This window comes from Hemibagrus wyckioides, linkage group LG07 (assembly GCF_019097595.1).
Source record: "Hemibagrus wyckioides isolate EC202008001 linkage group LG07, SWU_Hwy_1.0, whole genome shotgun sequence".
In the NCBI taxonomy this organism is placed as follows: Eukaryota; Metazoa; Chordata; class Actinopteri; order Siluriformes; family Bagridae; genus Hemibagrus; species Hemibagrus wyckioides.
In genome coordinates this window covers 10,692,279-10,715,965 of record NC_080716.1, presented here as the reverse complement: position 1 = coordinate 10,715,965, position 23,687 = coordinate 10,692,279, and the positions used below count along the sequence as shown (strand labels likewise).

Sequence of the window (23,687 nt, the reverse complement as noted above, 5' to 3'; positions counted from 1 at the left end):
CATCCTGCATCCACAGCAACATTTTCTGGCTCCTGACACGATATTGATACATTATTACATTCTGCATGTAGCATATTTACGGCAAGTCAAGGGGTATAAGTGTGAGTGAAAAGAGAAGGTTGGTAAGCCGAAGGCATATAAATGCCAAAACTCACATTAAACCACTAAACAGCACTGAAGGGGTGTGTCATTTTCCCCAGGCAAGAACTCATTCCCATCTTTTAATTAGAAATGTATTAAAACCCTGTGCATTTACATGTTGCTTAACTTTACTGAACTACAGGTACTACTTTAGTTCTTGGGTTTAGAAATTCACAGATAAATGCAACGTTTAGAAAAAAAGTGTTTATACAAAAACTAATGCTGCAGATTACTATCAGCCCCTAAACAGGGAGGATTATGTTCAACAATAATAATGAGATTTATTTCACATTTTTACTTATGGTTTGCTCGGTCATTCATTAAAAAAATATATGCACGCATTTACAGGGCGTTACTGATAAATACTTATTAAGCATGTACCTATAGAATACATACATACAGTTCCTGGCCGCAGTGTTAAAGCCATTTTGTCTTTACCCAAATCATACTAGGGTCACCATTTTGACAAATTGTTCAACCAAAAAGTCTAAAGGCATGATTGGTTTTGATCAAAATATATTCATATTTCTCAAAGGCTTTGGGTTTGAGCAAAATGTGTGTTGTGCAGGTACCATAAGGTCACAGAAAGAGATTACATAGAGACAAAGGGTACAGGTTGAGACAGGAGAAGTTAATACACAAAGCACCCTATGTTCTTATCATGTATATATTCTACAAACCAGTCAAATCATTACAAGGCTTCAGACTGTGCATAGCATATAGATACAAAACAGTCGAATGCAATACTGAAGGCTTTAGTGTTATGCAGCGCATTGAATGTTTTGCAGTGTTTTTTTGTTCTAGCTTACATTTTGGGCCTCCAGCCACCAATAAACTGCATGAGTTTTTTCACCTGTAGTTTGCTTAACTTAAAGTCCTCTGACAGAATCTCTTCTGTTAGCTGCAAGAGCAAATTGCCATCAATTTTCTCTCGAACAAACAACCCAACCACGTCCTCTGACATACCAATGAAACGTAGTGACTTGGACACCTCTTCAATGGAAAGGCCTGAGAGGTTGTTTGGTGGCTGCCATTGTAGCCCTTTAGCAGAAGGACAGGACATGGCAGTTCCCGGGTTTACTCTGTCCACCTGATGTGTAGTGTCCACACCTGCGACATTTGCGGATGCACATTCATTGTCCTTCTTTGCGTCGCTTGGTTTTGGGGTTCTTGGTGGCAATATAGGGCAGGATCTGCTTTGTTTAGTGTCACATTCCTCAATAGGTTTGTCTCTGTACATTTCCAGGGTATAACTTGTCGATTTAGTACAAAACTGGGTGGGTTGTTGGGCCTTTGTGGTTGCGGTGCTCCTCCCTCCTCTGTCAAAGTCAAAGAGGCCAGAGGAACAAGTCTTAGGGGTGCCAGGGGTCCTTTTCCTCGGGTAGCTGGAGTAACTACGGCAATGTACCGATGAGAAATCCTCGGTTTTGTGAAAATCAGGCCCACAGAAATCATTTGGCCAGGAGAGACGGGAGAGCGCGGTGTCAGTGGAGGGACTGAGGCAGGGGGGAGGCTTGGTGCTTTTGTTGCCATCTGTTCGAATCCAGTTGCATGGGTAACATGCATGGTTCTGCTCCTCCATCTCTTTTGGGGACTCATTCTCTCCTCCTCTGCAAGAATAAGTACCAAAAAGGTTGAATAATAAACACTAAAAAAACTTACTGTGAAGCAGCTAATTGGTGATTAGTACTCACATGTTGTGAAGGCCAGAGGAGTAGTAGGAAAGCGTTGGGCTCGGGGAACGAGTGTCTGGCTGCCGTGGCTTTGTGGGTGGTTTTGGCACAGGGATGCTGCCAGAGCTTAGGGCTGTCTGTTTGGAACTCCTTGGAGGAATTGGAGGAGCATTTAACAACCGACACTCCTCCTTCACCTGTGGAGATCAGGGTTGATATCAAGGCATAAAGAAAATTTCTCACAACTATTAAACTGATCATTTTTGTGTACAAAGGAATCGACCTGAAAAGCCACAACGCTGGTCGTCACTTCACTTTCACAACTTCACTTTACTCCAACAAATTCCAAAGACCAAATATACTAATAAATGCACGTATTTGTTTAATTATCAACAGGCCAGTTTCTATTAACGCCTGTACTCATGCTGTAAAATAGGCCTTACAAGGCCTTACTCTCATGCACTAGCCAGCTCTCTACACACGACAGCTACCACCCATGATGGTCCAGCATGTGCTTCCTGAGACTCATGATGCCAACCACACTTTATATTGTGGCCTGTTGAAATTTATGGCGGCTTCAACCTCAGCAACCTAAAAATCATGTTATAGATGAATAGATTTTGAACACAGTTCTGCTCATGCTTGGCCTAAAGCAGCTCATTTGACTGTTTCTCCAGAGCTGAAAGCTGAAGAGTTGTAAACAGAATTTTAGTGGTTAAAGATAATACCTTGAAATTTTAGATGTTTAGGAATACTATAAAATGCTACGACTTGAGGCATCTCAGAGAGCAGAAATGGGTTTGATATCACCGTTTACTCTGAAGATATAAACATTTGCCAATTGCTGTGGTGAAAGGAATATGACTTAACACCTCTTTGTCATTGATTGTTTCTATAGCTGCACGCCCATTTATGTTTTTTTCTTTACCCAAACCAGCATCCTGCATTGTATATGTAAGGCATAACCTGCCAAGTACGTGGTTGGTTTTTTCTAAATGACCTACAAAAGTCAAATGCAATGTTTACACTTTAAATGATAATTATCAGTATGTGTATTTTGCCAACACCAAAAATGCACCTACAGTTTAGAGATAAATAGTATCCTATACAAATATTTTTAATAAACCACTGTGATCGTGTCAGAAAGCAAAGGATTTTGCCACATGCCTACTATACTGGATATTTACTATTACATGGCCTTCATTTTATTTGGATTTATTTAGAAAACTAAAACTACTCACAGCTTCAGATTTTGGAGGCACAGGGGGTGGAGGTAGACTGATATCAGCACTGAGGAAGGCAGCACTCGTAGAGACCACAGTGGGGTATGGCAGGCTAGGCAGGCAGCTGGAGACGCTAACGTTTCCTCGGACGGCCTCGTTATGCTCGTGTACAGGACTGCTCGCCTGTGTGTGGTCCAGCCACAGTTCCTCGTATGGCAGATCCACTTTGCAAGGAGCAGATGAACTGTCTAGCAGCTCTGGAAATGGATAATCCACATCTGGTGCTTCTGGAGGCACAAACTCCCCATACAGGCTAACGCAGCCCTGTAGGTTCACCTCGCTGTTGCCATGCAGATTGTTCCCATAGACACAGACGGACAGTCGGTGGAATGACTGTGTGAGCTCGTCCCGGGCTGAGCTAAGCGAGCTTGGCAAGTGGGCAGGGCAGCCATTGGTACCAACTCCACCCCCATTTCCAGTCCCGACTGCGCATCCTGTTCCACTGGTGCCCTTCTTTGGACTCTTGGTGTCCTCGGGCCAGTCGGCCCTTACATCACGTACTGCTCTCGAGTAGTTGTCAATATCAAACTGTTCCTGGCAGTATGCAAACCAGCGATGAACTACACTTTCCAGCCACGCCTCGCCATGCAGCAGGCCTTCAGGTAGCAGCAAGCGAGGCATCGTCGTGGTAACATGCAAGGGAAAGTGGACTGGCAGCACAGCGTTTGGGCGGAGTACACAGCACACCACCACCGTCTTGGTACGCACATTAACAAGCTTGTAGCGGTGACCCTCTCGGATCGGGTGCAGGTCGTGCGGGTTGCGTGGTGGACACGCGGGCACGGTCACATTGACCGGCAGCCGTGTCTTCTCCACTATGGCACGGATGCTGTGCTCACCTTCTTGCATCTGCAGCTCCAGCGGCGAGCATGTGCTGAAGCGGCCACGGCACTGAAATGGCAGGCTCACGCTCTCGTTAGTGCGGTGGTTCATACAGATCAGGCACGGCATCTTCCCCCGCCCGGGACGAGCTATCGAGTTAAGCTTGCCGATGCGCCTGAAGATGGTGTTGAGGCGTGATTTCTCTCTTGGAGTTTTTGCATACAGGATCTCCGCTTGGCCCATAAGCGTTAACTCGTCGCCCGTGTTCAGGGTGATGTTGTACACCTCTGTGTCCTCGTTGCATTCTCCTGATGCCATCTGTAGAGGACATGCTAGCTTTAGCAACTGGACACCAGTTGTCTTTAACTTCCTTTCAAACATCATCTACATAAACGTAGGCATTCAAAATATTTTTTCTATCACCATAACGTAAGATCCAACCAGAGACAACACAAATCTAACCTTTCACTCTAAGACAAAAGGGACTTTGCCGTCTGGACAAGGCAATGGCTTTGTGAATTCAGCCATGAGGACAATGAACAGTTTGTTTCAGATTCAATGGGCCACTGGCTATGTTGTTAAAATGCTGCTAGTCAAGGTTGGAGATTAACAGAACACAAAAAAAAGATTACATATTAAACACCTAATAAAAAAAATATATAGGAAACAGTATTTCATGTCCTTTGGCATGGCAATTGACAATATCTCTATATTAAAGTGAGGGGGGGAGAACCATACCTTAACATTGAATGTTATTTCCTCCATGACATAAACTCGTTCAGGAAAAGCTTTGGCCACTTCCTCCACACTATTGAAGTACTGCACCGGCTCTTTAATATCCCGGTCCTGCTCCAACAGTTTGAATTGACCTGTCCGATAAACAAATGACAAATGTCTTTGAATATTCAGGAATAAATCTTTACAGCCTCCTCTTATGCTCCTAGAAACAGAGGTTACAGATCGATAGATTTCTGAAGTAGTCCTTGATTGTTTTAAATTTCCACCGCTCAGTCTTTTAGACTTGTAGAGGTTATGGAGCAAGGAGCTTCTCGATTGCTGCAATCACATTAATATTGACTATGAGAAGATAAGAATAAACTGAATACTGGATGCATATTTCGTTGCTATTTTGATCAGACAGCTTAAAGATTCAACCAATCTTCCTTCTTTTTTTAACTAAAATCACTAGAACATGATAGATTGAGCGCTTCTGCATCTGAAAATGTGCTTTAAAGGATACACTAACACTGCTAGCTTGGAAACAGGGCATATGATGAAAGATCAGACACACAAGCACTCTACAGAAAAATGCAATGTGTTTACAAAAAAAAGTTACACAGCATTAATTGGGGCTATTAACAAAGTTAATATCTCTAAATATTGAACCACATTGAATTCTCACATTTATTTACACTCTACAGAATTAATAGACCATTGAATACATCATCAGTCATTAAATGTCCTTCCTTAGCATTCAAGTGGTTCTCAGAAGAATGACATCAATACAGCAAAGGCAATTAGATAATTGCCTGGCAGCAGAAAACTGATGGGAAATGCTGAAGTCTGGATAGAAAAACCTGCTGACCCGGTTCCTCATTTACTTCTTTATTTCATCTCATTTTTTTTCAACTCTTTGTGAATATTACACCACAAACATTGTTGCATTTCACAATTCATTCCATGGCTAAACAGATTACACAGTCAAGAGTCACAGACAGAAAGAACGAGAGAGAGAGAGAAAAAAAAAGCACAGTACAAGTGTACAGCCTCACCCTCATAATGGACCGGGATCTCGATTTTCGGCCCAATGACATAATGGCCCTCCTCCAGGCTATGGGCGGTGATCGTAGTCCACTGCCGACACGAATGAATCAAGAGGTAGTCGTTTTCTCTTAGCCCTTCCACCGATTCCCCTGGAGAGAACGACAGGCCTATCACTCTATCTACATCAGTATGGAAATGGGACGCTATCGTATCCGCACCGGAAGTTAGCAAGAACAGAGAATGTGCAGTGCATTGAAGGCATTATCTTAACATAAAAAGGTACCTGTCAGTATACGGCACGAACACTGTAACAGAGCACTATGCGGGCTTTATTACAGTCAGTAGGGATGGAAAAAAGCATTGATTGTTAGACGCATCATGAATCTGCTTCGCTACACAAGTAACCTGACCTTTACATAGACTTATGCGTCATTCATTTCCCTTTTGTTATTTCAAACACTATATTTTCATTATAATGCTATTAGACAAAGCCTTTTTGTTTACAACAGAATACAAAGTCATTTTTGATATATGATTCATACGTTTATCAGAAATTATTGATGGTGGATTTGTTCGCTCCCTTTTAGTAACTGTTTTAGATAGATTGAGAGAGAGAGATAGACAGACAGACAGAATTGATCCCATGAGGGAAATTCTTGTGTTATAGCAGCTTAGACAGTTACAAGATACAACACACACAAAAAAATAAAATGTAAAATTAAAGTGAAGTAAAATATCCATCCTGATCAGACAATACACCCTGGACATGATGCTAACCCCCTGCAGGGAACCGCACACAGTTCAATTTATCTTATTCAATCCACCTTCTGGTATGTGTGAGGAAACCAACATGGACACGTTCAGAATATGAACAGAAACACCAGAGAGTGGACTGAAGCCAGGATCTGTAAGGTGGTGATGATGCTACCTGCTGCACTACCTGTGGAGTATTCGATATGTTTACTGTGTACGGTGTATTATTCCTATGGTGCCTCAAGTTTTCCCAGCAACTTGACAAGTAGAGATTTACATATAGATTTCTAAGATTGCATTACATAAATCTCCCTGAGGAAAAACAACATTTACGGAAACGTGAATCTTTCCCATCCATAGCCATTCTTTCATAGTTAACTTGTCTTTATTCGTCACATATATACATTACTGCACAGTGAAATTCTTTCTTCACATATCCCATCGTTGGGGGCTGGGGTCAGAGCTCAGGGTCAGCCATGATGCAGCCCCCCTGGAGCAGGGGAGTTAGGAGCCCAGCAGTGGCAGCTTGGTAGTGCTGGGGCTTGAACCCCAATCTTCTGGTCAATGACCCACAGCCTTAACCACTTGAGGTACCACCACCCTTTGCTAGACAGCCTTCTATCAGGCTTTAGGAAGTAATTGAAAATGTAATGAGCTTTATGAACTTCTAACTCGAAACAAATTCTACATGATCTCTGATGACTGATTTGAGCAAAGCCTAAATATGTCAAGGACAGTGAGGTGCCACTGACGAGCTAGTCGGAGGTCCTTGCTAATGATTAAACTCTGTGTGTGTGTGTGTCCCCCCACATAAGAGAATAAGCCAGTGTGTTTGCTCTTGTGGGAGTTTTGTCCAAAATTCCATGTCACCCAAGTCATATTACATGCACATAATGTGAACAGAAGAAGTCACATTCCAGTGCAGACTCGGGGTAAGAGTCAACTGAGGGAGCAAATAAATAAATAAATAAATAAAAACATTCTTGCTATGTAAACTGTCTGACTCACTTTTCCTAAACTAATATACGAGCTTTACACAAAAGCTGTTCAGGTTGTGTGATTAGCTAGCTAACATATGAAGGACATCAGTCAAGCAGACAGAGAATTAAGGGTTTATTGTCGTTTGTTTTGTTTTGTTTATTCTTCTATTTACATTGTAGATCAAAACAAGTCCGTCTAGCTCTCGCATATTGTCCCTCTAAACCAAGTGCTTGCAATTCACTTGGATACTAGAGATACTATTTCCAGCTAGGCTAAGCTCGCAGGAGGCATGTTTTAGGAATACTTTCCCTGTAGACAATGATAACAAGCTGATTAGCGAGCCAAACAAACAAACCAACCAGGTAACCCTTAAACACGACTGTTACGCGATCTAAAACATTCCCTGGTAGCTAGCAGAATAAAAATCTAGCAAGATAGCAGGCTAGTGCTAACGCTAGCTGCCTGGCTAATTGTTGGAATTCCAGCCGAGGAACACTGCCACCCACGCGCCACTCTGCTGAGGCGCGAGCTCATGCTCGAGCAACAACAAAAAAAAAGCTGTAATAAATAAAAATACTACTACCGCCAACACGAGGTCAAAGACAAAGTTAGTACTTTTTTTTTTTAATTTTTACTCAATGAAATCTTACCGCTGTCCAGTTTCACAATCTGGGGCAGTCTGTAGGCGCTCACCAGTCGGTCCAGAGGCAGAGTAGTCGTGCTCCATGTTACATCTTTTAAACTGTTGTAGAGCATAGAGCCGAGGTCCATGTTAGCTCGCTAACACACCCGCGTCGTCAACTCCGCCGCCACATTCATCAGCACCCGAAAGTGGCTCTTTCATGGAGAAGAGCTTCGTCGCGCGCTCCTTTTGTTTACTTAAACACGGTCATGGTCTTGCAGTGAAGCCATGTCAGCTCGACTGTGTGTTTACACTGACAGGAAATGCCATGTATCCCTGACCATAGAGATCCGAGCGCTGCAGAGGCCATTTCCTCTTCCCAGCTACTCCGTGACGTTACCCAGGCAACCATCGCCCTGTGTAACCTGATTGGTCCGAGCAGAAAGGCAATATCTCAGCCCATAGATCGTATCGATATGTTACTCACGATGTTATATAGAACCACAGTGGCGTACGATATAGTCGATATACTGTTGAGAAGGGTATTAACACGTACGGTTTGTTAGTACGGCAGGTTCTATGCCAGTTTAACACACTAGATAGATACACTATATTGTCAAAAGGTTTGGGACTCCCCTCCAAATCAATGAATTCAGGTGTTGTTTTTCAGGGGTTTGGGCTCGGCCCCTTAGTTCCAGTGAAAGGAACTCTTAATGCTTCAGCATACCAAGACATTTTGGACAATTTCATGCTTTGTGGGAACAGTTTGGGACGACCCCTTCCTGTTCCAACATGACTGTACACCAGTGCACAAAGCAAGGTCCATAAAGACATGGATGAGAGAATGTGGTGTGGAGGAACTTCACAGAGTCCTGACATCGACAAGATAGAACCTCTTTAGGATGAATTAGAGCGGAGACTGCGAGTCAGGTCTTCTCATCCAACATCAATGCCTGACTTCACAAATGCTTCAAGTAGAATGGTCAAAAAATCCCCATAAACACACTCCTAAACCTTGTGGAAAGCCTTCCCAGACGAGTTGAAGCTGTTATAGCTGCAAAGGGTGGCCCAACTCCATATTACATTCATGTGCATGGAAAACATCCCAGTTTCCTAGTCTCCGCTCTAATTCATCCCAAAGGTGTTCTATCGGGTTCAGGTCAGGAGGTGCAGGACAGTCAAGTTCCTCCACACCAAACTCACTCATCCATGTCTTTATGGACCTTGCTTTGTGCACTGGTGTACAGTCATGTTGGAACAGGGAGGGGTCATCCCCAAACTGTTCCCACAAAGTTGGGAGCATGAAATGTCTTGGTATACTGAAGCATTAAGAGTTCCTTTCACTGGAACTAAGGGGCCAAGCCCAACCCCTGAATTCAATGATTTGAAGGCGTGTCCAAAATCTTTTGACAATATTGGATGGACGGACAGACGGACATGACCACCACATCTATATTGGGTGAGAGCTGTTACCACAAAACTGGAAGCACACAATTGTATAAGATACAGCTTTACAATGTCGTTAAACCAATCATGTACGTCTTTCAGTGTAAATTCTTGGCATTCTCATAACCACCTTCATAAGATAATCACCTGGGATGCTTTTTCAGCAGTTTTGGTAGAGTTTACACACATTTTCTTGGCTGCTTTCCCTTCACTCTTTACTCCAAATTAAAATTAGTTGTGTCCAAACCAAAATTGCTCAGGCTTTTGTCCCCGGTGCATTCATTTCTAACGGGGCATTAGGGCCTGGATATGACTCTTTTCATCACTCATCATGAAGGTATATTATTCTGGTAGCCTTTTGCTTATGACTTTTAAAACTGAGACAATAGCATGCAGTCTCTAAAATAAATAAATAAATAAATAAAAATACATGTACTTACTTGTCCAAAGCCCAGTAAACCTTCTGTAACTATAGTGACTAGAATAAATCACTTCCTCTGTGACAGACTGGGGGGTTGTCCATAGTTCAGTTTCACGTTCTCATCAGATGATTAAAAAGGGAAGAGAGGTTTTCAGTAAGTTTTCAGCTGCAGCTGAGGGAAGATGTCCTTCGTGAGCACTCTGCGTCAGTGGGATGAAGCAGTGGCTTGTGTGGAGAAAAAGGACACAGTCTCTGCTCTCAGGATATTCCTGAGCATTGAAGAGAAGACGTCAAAAATCAACTTCAACATCGGATGCCTTCATCTGAACAATAATGACCTGGATGCTGCTGAAAAGGTAAAAATACGTCTGTCATTGAGTAAGTTACTGGATATTGTGATGATAAAGATACAAGTGACTATACCATATAGTACTGGTATTATAACAGTTTCATACTAAACGTCGTGTTCAATTGTAAAACACCTAACTGGAAAAAAGGAAGTAAAAGTTGGTTCAGCTTGTTATGTGGAAACTTCTCTCTTTTGAAGGCGTTTGACGGTAGCATTGGCAAAGACCAGCATCTGGCTGTTGCTTTTTTTCAGCGGGGAATTACGTTCTATAAAAAGCAAAGGTGAGACCACTAATCGTCAGTGACAACTGTATTCAGTCTAATCAAGTAAAAGGACATAAATCTACATAAGTCATTACAGAGGAACTGTAGTGTAATTTCTTCAATATTGCCAATCAGGAAATGAATGTTGTAAACCCCTTCCTCTTTATCATTGCCTTCTTACTTTTATCAACTAACATGATCCTCTAAACATTTGAATGTCTTTTAAGGTTTGAAGAGTCACTGATGGATTTCCAGCAAGCTTTTAAGGAGCTAAGAGGGAATCACCTAATAGACTACAAACCTCTTGGGATGATTTATAAACTTTATGCTTGTGAGGTGTGTTGATAGTTTTATTCTCCTCTTGCAGATATGTACCCCTGTAAATTAACCTGTCGCATATGATCTTGAAAGGAAAACTCCAGAATAGTTGAAGCAGATTTCTCAAATGATAGCCTAGTTATGTAAGGGCTTACATATATATTTAAGTATGCAAATAGCCATTACTTTATTAAACACTGAACATTCACAGCTAAAAAGGATATATAATTAAACATAAGCATCCCAGTCCTCACATTTTCATGACCCTGTGTGTGTGATAACTGATGTATGATGCAGGATTCTAAAACAGAAGGAAATGTTTTGGGATGATTTATTATACTCACAGTACTGCAGGTTGTGTGTTTAAAAGCTAGGTTGGTGGGCTACCCAGACCTTAACTGCTCGGCTGAATGATATGAGGATGTTCTACTAAACCCATAAGCTGCTTTAGATAAATGTACCAGAATAGTGATGCAAGTGACGACCCAGACACATTACAAAGGAATAGTTAAATAAAAATCTACTTATTTGTGTGTAAGCAAATTGACACGGTTGTGTAAAATGATGACCGTGCTTTCCCAGTACTAGCTCATTGTGTTTTATTGGTTCTGCACATTTAGGTGCTGCACAATACTGGACTTGTCTATGCGCAGATGGGGAAATGGGAGAATGCTCAAGAACAGCTGCTTGCAGCTCTTAAAGTCCGGACAGAATCCAAGTTCACCCACATCGATAAGGCTCTGGAGTCCATCCTGGTCAGTTCAAAATCACCACCCACATTATAGTCCAGTCACAAATGTGAATGTAATTCTAAATATGTTGTTATAATGTACTGTTTAAATACATTGCTTGAAACTAATGAGCATGAAACAACTAACTACTAACTAACTAACTAACTAACTAACTAACTAACTAACCCTGTCTCTATGGATTTGTTTGAATATTCACTTTGGAAACATTCACTGCTATGTGGGTGATGTAGGTGAATTAACTGCTATAATCCAGCTAACATTTGTCCAAGCCCATGTTGGACAGTATCTGTGTATTATATATTTATTTATTTTCATTGTCATATTTCCAGTAAATTATATAACAGCAGTTAAATCTGTCAAAATAAACTATAATTTCAACACTATCATTAGCTAGGATAGCTAGCCAGCTAGCTTAAGTCACAATTCTTTCAAAAGATGTATTAAGGATAGATGAAATTTCGGCCAGCTTTTAGGACATAATTTTACCGCTCACTACAGTCTTACTTCCTCAGTCACATAGTTTAGCTAGATACGGCAGGCAGCTAGATTAGTTTGAAAACATGAAGGCGATTGCATGGTCACAAGTCAAGGCAAGTTCATTTATCATAAACTTTTTACTGTAAAGAGAGTGAGAGACCAAACATGAGGAAATCACAGATTTAACTTTCAAAGTGATAGTTTGATGAATGTTCATTAAAGAGCATCATTAGTTGTGTTGATGTTTCTAAACTGCATTTTCAGTTACTGACTTACTCAATGTGCCACTGTGCAACAGTCTGTTGTGTACATGAGTGTACAGTATACAAAGGTGACCGTGTCCTTGCCTGCTCATGCATGCAGAAGCAGAAACTCTTTTCTCTGGTGGTGATTCGACCGGAGCTGATGTTCAAACCTAATAAGCACTATGTGGCCGAACTGGAGAAAAAGGACTATCTTGGAAAGGCCAAGGTACCTAACCGATCATCATTTCAGAGCTTTATCTAACCATAGATAGTGGATCAATATTGGTAATTAGTACAAAATTGAAATTTTATGGATGCTTTGTCCATACAGGTTATATCTTCTGTGGTTCCTGCGGATAATTTCTCAGGTTTTGCTCCTCTTCAGCCTCACGTGAGTCCGAATACATTCTCTTGCTCTTAATTACAAGCACCACTTTAAATGCATGGTTGATGCGGTAGACTAGGTGTAAGTAAACCCTTTAGGTTACTTTAAATTAAAAAAGAAAACAAACTAAGCAAACAGGACAAGCATAAATTGGAATACCTTTACATAGCACTTTATTAGGAACACAATACCAAGTACTGGGGAAGGCCTCCCTTTGCTCTCAAAACATTGTAAAATCTTCATGGCACAGGATGTTGGAAACATTGTTGGAAAACTGGGCAGTGTTCTGCTGAGAAACCTTGGGTTCTGGCATTCACGTTTGACACGTACCACCTACCTAAACATTGTTGCAGACAATGACATGACAGCTATATTCAGTTCAGATTCTTTTTTTCTTTCTTTAAAAAAAATCAGGGTGGGTTACAGTGATCTATTTTAACTTCACAAAGCACATTAATGTCTGTGGATGATGTATATGGTACCGACTTCTTTGAATTGAATGCACATTGAATTAATATTTTTATTTTTATATTTATTAATATAGTATTTTTCATTTGCTTTGCATAGGCTGAAGATGTGCCAGCTAAACCCAAGCCACCAGAAGTACTGAGGTAAACCTAGTGCAAGTACTCTGTCTGAATAAACAGTAGGCCAACCTCCGACCTTTGGAGAGTTATTTATAGTTTTTGTACCTGTGAACTGCAGAGCTCTTGAAGGTGAACCACACACTGTTCTGTACGAGTTCATTCCCGAGACCACAGAAGAACTGGCCGTGTTACCAGGCAACATCGTATTCGTTCTTCAGAGGGGGACTGACAACTGGGCATCTGTTATTTTCAACGAAAGGGTGCGTTATGTGTGCGGTTTACACTCGGCCCAGAACGCATAATTTATTATGCAGTGGGTGACTATAAAGCCCTTTCATCACAGTCTCACAGGAAATTAGTACTGTCAGCCTGTTGACATTATTTCCTAGAAAATGTTGAATACTCTTTACTGTATGAATCACTGTATGAATTTATTTTTCCAAAACGTCAGGCGTAGCTCACATACAAACCACTTCCAAATGCATATTGTACAGTCCCTATTTCTATAGAGTTCTTTCTGTCCCATTGCTGAAAGATTCATCATCTTTAAATCATGGATTCTGCATGGATTTTCCTTTCAGAAAATAAAGAATTAAAATGTGCTTTAAATAATACAGTGTGTATTCAAGTAGACATACACCACTGACCCCCTTGTGTATAATCAGTATCTACAGCAAAATCTAGCTGACAATGACACATGTATAGCAGTTACATAATGTGTAAGTGAACTGCAGTTACTGTTTATTCCACTAAAACTATTTTCTTCTCTCCAGAGAGGGTTGGTTCCCTACAATTTTCTGGAGCCACTGGACATTACAATGGCCTCCAAAATGGTGCAGGTAAAGTGCCCTTTATAGATGTCTGCTTAAAGAAATCCCCAAAGAATGAAATAAATCATGTAAATTATAACCAAGTAATAACACTATACTACTACTCAAATAGTATAGATTATAACTGCATATCAAAATCATGTGCTTTCCAATTCACCAAGTTTTTAAGCATCCAAATTTTATACTTTACCTTCCGTCTATTCTAGTCTAAAAGAAAAATCAATGAGATCCTCTTCTCTGTAGGTTGCACCATCCATCAGCAATGAAGACATACCCGCTCCTCCAAGAAGAGCAGCACCCAATAAACCTGCGGGTAAAGCAGGTCAGGAGGCCACCACAACAGAGGTACACCATATATCACATCACACCCACAAACCTTGTGTATTTACACCTCACTAATTATAACTGACCTTTTCAACCATGAATTCGATTCATCTGCTAATTCCGAATTATCTACTCCCCCTAGACTAAAGCTGATGATTTCTCAAAATGCATTGTGAAAGTGCACTTCCTGTTCACCATATCCGTTTGCATTGCACCAGGACAACCATATAAAGCCGTCCTCCAGATTATCAGCAAAAAGCTCAAGCGACCTGCTGCTACACTCACTCTGAGGTACCTTACACTCTCCACTGATCTAGGTAACCCTGTAAGCGCTGGCAAAATGCATATTGTAAAACAGATTAATAATTGGACTTCACTGAGCCTTTGACAGTGTCATCATATACGAGAGAAACGTTACATGGATAGTACCGTTGCTTAAAGTGTAATCATTCTTCAATGTCAATTTCCTGCCAGCTATTTTAAGCCTGGATCTACTGAGAAAGTGATACTTGAGGAGTCAGAGATGGAGGTGATGTGGACCTGCGTGAGCAACAATCGCCTCACGCTGTGGTGTTCAGCCTCTGAGGTACCTCTAAGTCAAATTTTCCTCACATCTTAACCATCAAGTACCTACAAAAAAGGAACACTACATTTCTTTATTACTGTTTCCATTTAATGTAATAGATGTCTTTTACCTTCATTAAGGCTGGCATACCATTTCTCCTGTAAAAAAAAAGATTCATTCATCGGATTCAAACCAAACATAACATATTTAATAATGTCCATGAAACTAATACAAATTGCTTAGGAACATCACTACACCTTCAGCTGTATGAAAAAAGCCAAACCTATTTCAACACTGTGCCAACTAAAATAATTAACTAGTTAGTTAACTACTAGTTAAGCCCATTTGAGATTGTAATACAGCAAACACAGACATTCTAAACAACATTTTAAAGAAGACCCACATTATGGGGGTGACAGTCAGGTGTCCATATACTTTATACACTATACCTCTGTCTGTGTTTTAGGATAAAACTGTAGCACCGGAAAAGGTCGTAGCTCTGTACGCTTACGAGGCAGCCACCCCTGAAGATCTGGAATTTGCTCCAGGAGACGTCATCACTATCTTGTCTAAAGGTAAAAAAATATATATATGTGAAAAATTAAGTATCAAAAAAATTCGTTCATGATGGTGTTTATTTTCCAATTCAGTGAACGAAGAATGGCTCGAGGGCGAGTGCAACGGGAAGAGTGGCATCTTCCCATCATCTTTTGTTGTAAATCAAGAAAATGATCAGTAGATGGAGTGGAAGTCTTACTGATAAATAACAAAATCTTATTATTTAATGCTTAATAATTTAATTATTTAATGCTTAAGTGTAACTAGCATTAGCTAAAGTGCTCTTTTAGTATGCTGCAGTGCATAATACAAGTCTATACATTATTTTATTAACATTTTAAAGCTTTTGGAATAACTCTTCAAGGAATAATGAGACGGTTATGTATTATATAAAGTTACCTCACCATACCCAAGATGATCTGTTAACCTTTAAATAACTGCACTGCTTATTTCTTTAATATTATTAGTCTTAGACTATGTGGAGCATCCAATATACAAGTGTTGTTACAGAAAAGGGAGATTGAGCACATTAATATACTTTAAAACTGGTATTTAAATTATAGCTGGTTATCAAAGATGCTGTTAGAGAAAATAACTCAACACTTAACAGAATAGAGACTCCATTAGCACTGTGGTATAATGCAGGTTTTTGGCATTGTGTTGTTAAATAAAAACCAGCAGTAGATACAGAAATTGGCTCCTGACTTCATCATTTATTTGGGTTGTTCCCCCATCAAGTTCAAACTCCATCAGTGCCACAGCCATCCAGAGCAAACAATCCAAGGACGCATTGCTGGCCCTGGTCTCTGTGCCTTCGATTCCCTCTGATTAGAGCAACATCAACCAATCACAGGAGTGAGTCAGGTCATGGAGGCGTAATTGCAGTTTTTCTTCCTCTAACTGTGCATTTTGAGAAAGGTGGTGGCTTCATGTCTTAGAGGAAGCAAAAACCCTCGACCTTTATGGACTGGTTAAAAAAAAAAAAAAGTGTAAACACAGGTATTTTAACTGTCTTCGAATCATGCACGCGAGTCCTTCAGTAGAGAATCAAGAAAGATGTAATAATTGGGGAAAAAAAGTAAGACATCGACTGTATATTTCTTTAATGTCTGGTATTCATTGGCTTTTAATGACAACCTCCAACCAGGGCAAAATTGTTGGTGTATTTATTTTGTGTTTATGGTTTGTTCTTGATTTTTTATTCACCCCCAAACACACGTGTGTGTAAAAGCTCACAAATTACAGTCTACATCACAGGCCATAAGAAGCAACAGAGAATTGCTTACTATAGCACCACCTGCTCACCAAAATCTCTCTTCATCTATGTTCCTTTTTACAATTTTTATATTATGTATGGAAAAGCCACTTCCTCTGTGCCTTTGGAGTTTTATGGTCAGGTCAAGCAGTCTTTACTGTGTGTGCCCTCCTCCTCATAAGCAATAGCGATACCCCGTCTTCCCTCCACAGCTTTTACTACTGGTGTTTCCCCCAGCTTGGGCTCCAACCCCTGCCAGCTTCGACCCGCCAGAAAAGATGCTGCCAACAAAGGACACAAATCATTTAGAATAATAAATATGCTCTGTATTAGATGAATAGAACATTGTGTGGAAGAAAATCAGAACACCATTAGTCCCTTTGCCATACCAGAGGATAACTGGACTGGATTTTTGATTTGTACCTTCCAATGATCACAACATATGATCCAAAATATATTATGATGATCCTGAGACATGGGATGAATAAAATCAGACGGTTTTAGACCGTTTACTGTCATGTTTGTTTTGCTCTGAGGTGAGATTTGTTCAGGATCAAAATCAGGATCACTTGTTCAAGACTCGCTAATGGAGTCTGGAAGGGTGTGGTGTGTTTTATTCAACTGATCATTGAAGGATGATCTAGGATCAAAAAGAGCTGTCATATTTTTGCTGATATTTTCAATGTTATGATGATTATAAATCTTGTAGTGCAACCCTACAGAATAAATAAGTCTTTTTTATATTCTTCTAGTGTTTGAGTGGAAGTGAAAAAGTGTGAAATGATTGCAGTGTAGCTCTTATGGCTCTATACCTGCAGTATTTGTGTTGGCCACAGTTAGAGTCTGATTCCTGATCACAACTGAAGAAGCCAATGACGAACCATCTGTCGACTTGGAGGAGGATCGTAAACAGGAAGTGCGAAGTGCTCCAGTGATCAGTGACACATCTGTTGTGTCGTCATTACCGCACTGATCTGACTCAGGAAAGGCCACATGACTGCTCCCTCCTGTTAAACATTTCATATTAAATATTATAATCAACCCATTGAGCAATAATATTCTATTCAGGCATGAAGAACATCAGCTCTCTGGTGTGGAACGTCAAAAAATGTGATTCCTCAAAACTGATCTAAACATGACTCAGGCAAGCTTCTGCACCAACACTGCTACTCGGGGTCACATCAAATACATCTCTTACAGTAAGCAGAAAAACCCATTTCCTCTGTTACCAAAAACAGCAGCTAAGCTACATGCATGTGTGCCCTGTGTTAAATACTCAGTGTTAATAATGCTGATTACTTTTTTAACTTTTCCTCCCGGCCTGTATTTCTCTCAGCTAGGACCATGTCACAAATAGCATAAGAAATCTGTAAGTCAACAGTTAAGACCATGACTAACCACGAAAATGTCCTCACACAGTCATTTTATACACTTTCAAGAAGGCTACATGCGAACAGACATAACAAAATGAAAAACCAGTCTGTGGCTTGCTTTAGCTGTGTTGATCAGCTCTAACTATAGACTGTAGTAATGTCTAGGGTTGGGCTGGTGGCTCATGAATTCCATGAAAGCGCCCAGATCCCTGACTTCCATCACAAGTCGAGAACAATTCTGACTACTCTTCTCTAGAACCATCCATTCAAACAGGCTGAATGACTATTTACTCATCAACCAACACTCATTTTGAAAAACTTGGCATGCTCATCATGTAACTGCAGCAGCAAGGTGACAGTAAATCATTTGTAGATGCATCAAGAAGGGCGGGTGTACGTCTGGTTCAATGGCCTATTCATTTACAGCAAAGCAAGTTGCACAAAGCGACCTTTGAAGTGTCCTGTATATGACGAGATCACACACACACAAACCTTTGAAAGATGAGATGATTTGCTGGCCATGAAATTGCCTTAACAAAATTCCTCATTGAAACACACTGAGCTGTGGATACAGAGAACTCTAAACCACAGCTTTACTACAGCAGCTCATCATGTTGTGGCTTGCAATGAAAATCACACATTTACAGCTTTAATAAAGCATCAGAAATACTTTCAGGGAAGCATTGTGTCTCTGGTACCTCACTAAACTAACTTGTGATGTAATCTACACTGAATATCAAAATTCTGTACAAGCACATACCAGGCAGCAGGTCTTGAAAGTCAGTGATGTATTCTCCGCTCCACTCACGATGCTTGTTGCAGGCCACTTCCATCTCAAACGGCGTCACCACCGGCCTGTAGAATTCGCTAGAGTCCAGCAGCGAGTTCTCTGGACAAGCAACTAACACATACACATCAATCTCCAAAAAATTGGCCAGCTTTGGTACGTTGATCTTGCCCATTGCAAACATATAGCTCTTCTTGCCGGCTTTGCGAATACTTTCTTTTAGCTGTTCAATGATGGTCAAGTAGTTGGAGACACCCAACGTTCCCACCAGGATTCCCACCACACTGGCATCCTTCGCTCGCTCAATGGCGTAATAGCGCTTCATCAGCGCTTTGTTGATGTTGATAGATTCGACTCGGCCTGTCGATGTGTCGGGGTTGAATGAACTGAAGGCACAGCGGTTCCACGTCATCATGAAGTTAGTGAGAATAAGACCCTCGTGGCCAATGTAGAACATCCTGTAATCCTCCACATTCTTTCCTTGATTTAAACCAAACTGCCGGCCGAATTTATGAACAAACCCGTCGTCCTGACAGATCGAGTTACTGCTAACTTTGAGAGGTCCATAAACCTGACCATGTGAATTATCTGCTCTTAGAACAGAGAACACAGCGTTGGGGTAGGTGTCACCCAAAAGCCTTTGGAAATCATCTGTTGAGAAGCAAACATATATTTAAAATAAAAATATTGCTATGAAGCCAGTGCTCTTACATGTTGGAATAACATAAAAAATTAAATACACACAGACAACATATAAAGCTGACTTCAAAACAAACCATAAAAGAAAAAAGTTATCCCACATTTCTGCACAATCGGACCCTTTGGATAAAAGTCACATCTGGAATAAACAGCAAGGATTGTATAGCTTGCTGTGTTTCGCTGAAAAGCCTTAAGCTACGTTCACACACACACACACAGCGATTTTACTGCAGTAAAGCCATCACCAATAAATGTTCCTACTACAGTAATAATGTTTATCAGTAGCGGGTGCAACTAGCATTCTACTTGATGAGAAATCTTTTTGTCGCTAAAATTAAATATTCAGGAGGGAAAACATTTGTATATAAAATTCATCAGTGTCTATGTGCATCGTGTCATATGAGAAGGACAAGCAGTGTGCACTCTACAGTCTTCACTCCCATTGAGATTCGCTGCATCAATTCACTGCGTTTTTCTATAAAGCTAAACTTTTCTGAATTTTCTTCTGCCGCTGGACACGCCCACATCTCATCAGCAACGATTGCTGTCGATCACGTTGCCGGAGGTCACCAGCTCTCACAGAGTATAAATGAAAATGAATATAGCTTTAGAGCTTTGTCTCACAAGTATCAAAGACATAGCAAACCTATAGCGCTTTTCCACCAGACACGGGGATAAGATACAGTAAATGAATCATAATACTGAGGAACCTTTCTGCCAAGACATATGGATGGAGCTACAAATAGTGCAGACTGCTGATTAATCAAACACACAACTGTTCTGATAATGTATGATATTTGTACAGCTGTGTACTGTCTGCCAAAATGTCTTTCTCTTTGTAAATGTCCTGATTCGAGAGGCAATGTCACAATTAAATCAATCAGTTCAATCTTGCAAATTAGATTTAGTTCATTTCCCCTCAGACATGTTTTCTTTTCACTATTGACAGTGATTTTACGTCGTACCCGTGATCCGTACCAAATCCACCATAGGTTAAATGCCGAATGGCTTCTTATTATTTTGTTTTTGTTGCTTGGTGACTTTGTCAGACAAAGATTGCACTTAAAGACGTCTGTATTTGCACTTAAAGTACTGGCAGCCTGGTCATCTGTCTGCACTCACTGCTAAACAGCGAACTTGATGTGTCTCATGCTCAACAGTTCAGTGTGTGAGGGATGTGATGCAGCACTATGCACTTAAATACACTGATCAGGCAAAATATTATGAGCAGTGAGAGGTGAAGTGAATAACACTGATGATCTCCTCATGGCACCTGTTAGTGGGTGGGATATATTAGGCAGCAAGTGAACATTTTGTCCTCAAAGTTGATGTGTTAGAAGCAGGAAAAATGGGCAAGTGTAAGGATTTGAGCGAGTTTGACAAGGGCCAAATTGTGATGTCTAGACCACTGGATCAGAGCATCTCCAAAACTGCAGCTCTTGTGGGGTGTTCCCGGTCTGCAGTGGTCAATATCTATCAAAAGTATTCTTCAAGTACGATAAGTATCCTGCAAGTATCCTGGAGACCCCATCTTGCAACTATGGGACTTAAAGGATCTGCTGCTAACATCATGGTGCCAGATACCACAGCACACCTTCAGGGATCTAGTGGAGTCCATGCCTTGATGGGTCAGGCATGTTTTGGCAGCAAAAGGGGGACCAACACAATATTAGGCAGGTGGTCATAATTTTATGCCTGATCAATGTATAATATACATGACATGTGTATGTTGTGTTTTATTTGATTCCAAATTAATTCATTTTATCTCAGATTCTAACTCGCCATATTGCACTGCTTGGTGGAAAAGCATTGTTAATTGACATTGGGGGGGGGGGGACCTGGAGTGATTTTAGTAACCTACCTATAGCATGCGAGTAGGTGACATCATACAGTATGATCACGTGAGTCTCGTGGTCTGGGTAGAGGTCTCTGAATGCTCTAGCACATTCCTGCACGTTGATGGGTCTCTTCCCAAACACATACATAAGGGGCAGTCGTCTGGACGGACTGAGACACGAGTGGCCATAGTGAACGATGCAGTCAGCTCCGACGTGCTCAGCTGCCACTTCATCCACACAGCAGCTAAGGAGAACCAAAAAAAACAGAAGAAGCACAATTACTTAAATTGTTTACTTATTATAATGATAATGAGCTAAACAAGAAGGCCAGATTTTACCTGCCGTAGGTGGTGTCACCTAAAATATAAGTCTTTGCTTGGGTTTCTCTCTCTAAGGCTGTAGAGACTGCAACGCAATCTACCAGAAGTTCATCAGGGAACTGCAAAGCTACCTGCGTCCAGTAAGAGACTGTGCTGATTTACAGTGAAAATGCTGCTAATGGTTACAAATAACATCACGTCATTTCAGAGATCTTAGAAACACACATTTTACAAAAATTAATAAAAAAATGTTCTTGCCAAATAAAAGTTCACCTTTTTAAAATTGTTACTAGTAATAAAGGAACAGGTCTCGTTGATCTGATAAACATCCTGCAGATCTTCAGGCCGGCTGCCCGATTCAGTGAGGTTCACATCCACACTGCGCTGCAGCACCGTCTCACTGTTACTGCTGAACGCCTCCGCCATGTCACTTCAACAGCAGGGCTACATTCAACATCTGGATTATACACAGCAAACACAGAGAAAACAAGACTTAAAAAGATGATACATATATTTTTTTTTATTATTATTATTAACACTCAAGTGATCAGAACATCATTGGTTTCTGTTTAGAAATATTTTTGAAATAATATAGATCAATTTAAATAAATTCATACTTAGATGTATGAGTTATATAACTGACTGCAAGTCTGCATACTTAAATATATAAGAATCTTACAAAGCAAGCTCAAAAGTTTGCACACCCATTAACAGACTTCACTTTAGTCTAACTAATTATACACCAACCAGGCATAACATTATAACTGCCGGCCTAATAATGTATTGCCAAAACAGCCCTGACCCTTCATGCACTGTGTATTCTGACACCTTTTTTTTTTTTTTATCAGAATCAGCATTAAATTCTTCAGCAATTGGATCGGATCACATGGGCCAGTCTTCACTCCCCACGTCCATCACTGAGCCTTGGCCACCCATGACCCTGTCTCTGGTTCACCACTGTTCCTTCCTTGGACCACTTCTGATAGATACTGACCACTGCAGACCGGGAACACCCCACAAGAGCTGCAGTTTTGGAGATGATCTGATCCAGTGGTCTAGCCATCACAATTTGTCCCTTGTCAAACTCGCTCAAATCCTTACACTTGCCCATTTTTCCTGCTTCTAACACATCAACTTTGAGGACAAAATGTTCACTTGCTGCCTAATATATCCCACCCACTAACAGGTGCCATGATGAGGAGATCATCAGTGTTATTCACCTGACCTGTCAGTGGTCATAATGTTATGCCTGATCGGTGTACATCACACTCAGTAATTATATCACTGTGTAAGACACTACACATTTTGGTCATTAATGATATAATATATGAACCTGATTGTAGGGTACTTAAGCTTATGGACACAAACAAGAAATAAATAACTTTAGTGTGGTTACATTTAAAAATAGATTTATAATTAAAAATATTAATAAAATAATGACTATGTATTTTTCTTTCTTTTACAGACACTCACATTTTGGGTTATTTCCAGAATATTTGTCTTTATAAACATGTTAAAGTGCATGTAAAAAGCTGCTATGAAGCACAACACACACATCTGTACTGAATATCTCTAACAGTTAGCATGCAGCTAACATCTAAACCATATGCCGGATTCTGCGCCTCAGCTGAATAAAATAAATGTAATAGATTTAACAGAAACAGCGTGCTGGACTTTGTAAAGTGTATAAATGTGGTGTACATACTACAATAAAAGCTCCTGGTCCAATATAAATCAGCTTCCACGTGAAAAGAGCTGCACTTAAGGATGTGGTCTTCCTCGAGGAACGGAGCTGAGCTGCACGAGCGCACTGCTGCCGTCTAGTGGACCAGAGGAGCGGCTGGGTCTCAAACCTC

At 40.7% G+C, this 23,687-nt stretch overlaps 3 protein-coding genes across 3 annotated transcripts; 1 reads left to right on the top strand and 2 right to left on the bottom strand.

Moving 5' to 3' along the window:
* Nucleotides 1-640: 640 nt before the first annotated feature.
* Nucleotides 641-8,431, bottom strand: garem (GRB2 associated, regulator of MAPK1). Its single transcript, XM_058394242.1, has 6 exons — nt 8,068-8,431; nt 5,692-5,832; nt 4,658-4,788; nt 3,056-4,237; nt 1,836-2,011; nt 641-1,751 (listed from the first exon to the last, which is right to left on the bottom strand). The coding sequence occupies exons 1-6, from the start codon at nt 8,186-8,188 to the stop codon at nt 947-949; spliced, it is 2,556 nt and encodes an 851-aa protein (XP_058250225.1). The 5' UTR covers nt 8,189-8,431; the 3' UTR covers nt 641-946.
* Nucleotides 8,432-10,052: 1,621 nt separating this feature from the next.
* ncf2 (neutrophil cytosolic factor 2) lies at nt 10,053-16,187 on the top strand. The gene is made up of 14 exons (XM_058395517.1): nt 10,053-10,262; nt 10,454-10,536; nt 10,746-10,854; nt 11,457-11,591; nt 12,429-12,536; nt 12,642-12,701; nt 13,263-13,306; nt 13,401-13,542; nt 14,056-14,121; nt 14,356-14,457; nt 14,579-14,727; nt 14,911-15,022; nt 15,468-15,576; nt 15,652-16,187. The coding sequence occupies exons 1-14, from the start codon at nt 10,089-10,091 to the stop codon at nt 15,738-15,740; spliced, it is 1,482 nt and encodes a 493-aa protein (XP_058251500.1). The 5' UTR covers nt 10,053-10,088; the 3' UTR covers nt 15,741-16,187.
* Nucleotides 16,188-16,557: 370 nt separating this feature from the next.
* dph2 (diphthamide biosynthesis 2) lies at nt 16,558-23,687 on the bottom strand. Its single transcript, XM_058395516.1, has 7 exons — nt 23,537-23,687; nt 22,105-22,288; nt 21,850-21,962; nt 21,535-21,755; nt 18,948-19,625; nt 17,627-17,821; nt 16,558-17,095 (listed from the first exon to the last, which is right to left on the bottom strand). Exons 2-7 carry the CDS (start codon nt 22,255-22,257, stop codon nt 16,953-16,955), a joined length of 1,503 nt encoding a protein of 500 aa, XP_058251499.1. The 5' UTR covers nt 22,258-22,288; nt 23,537-23,687; the 3' UTR covers nt 16,558-16,952.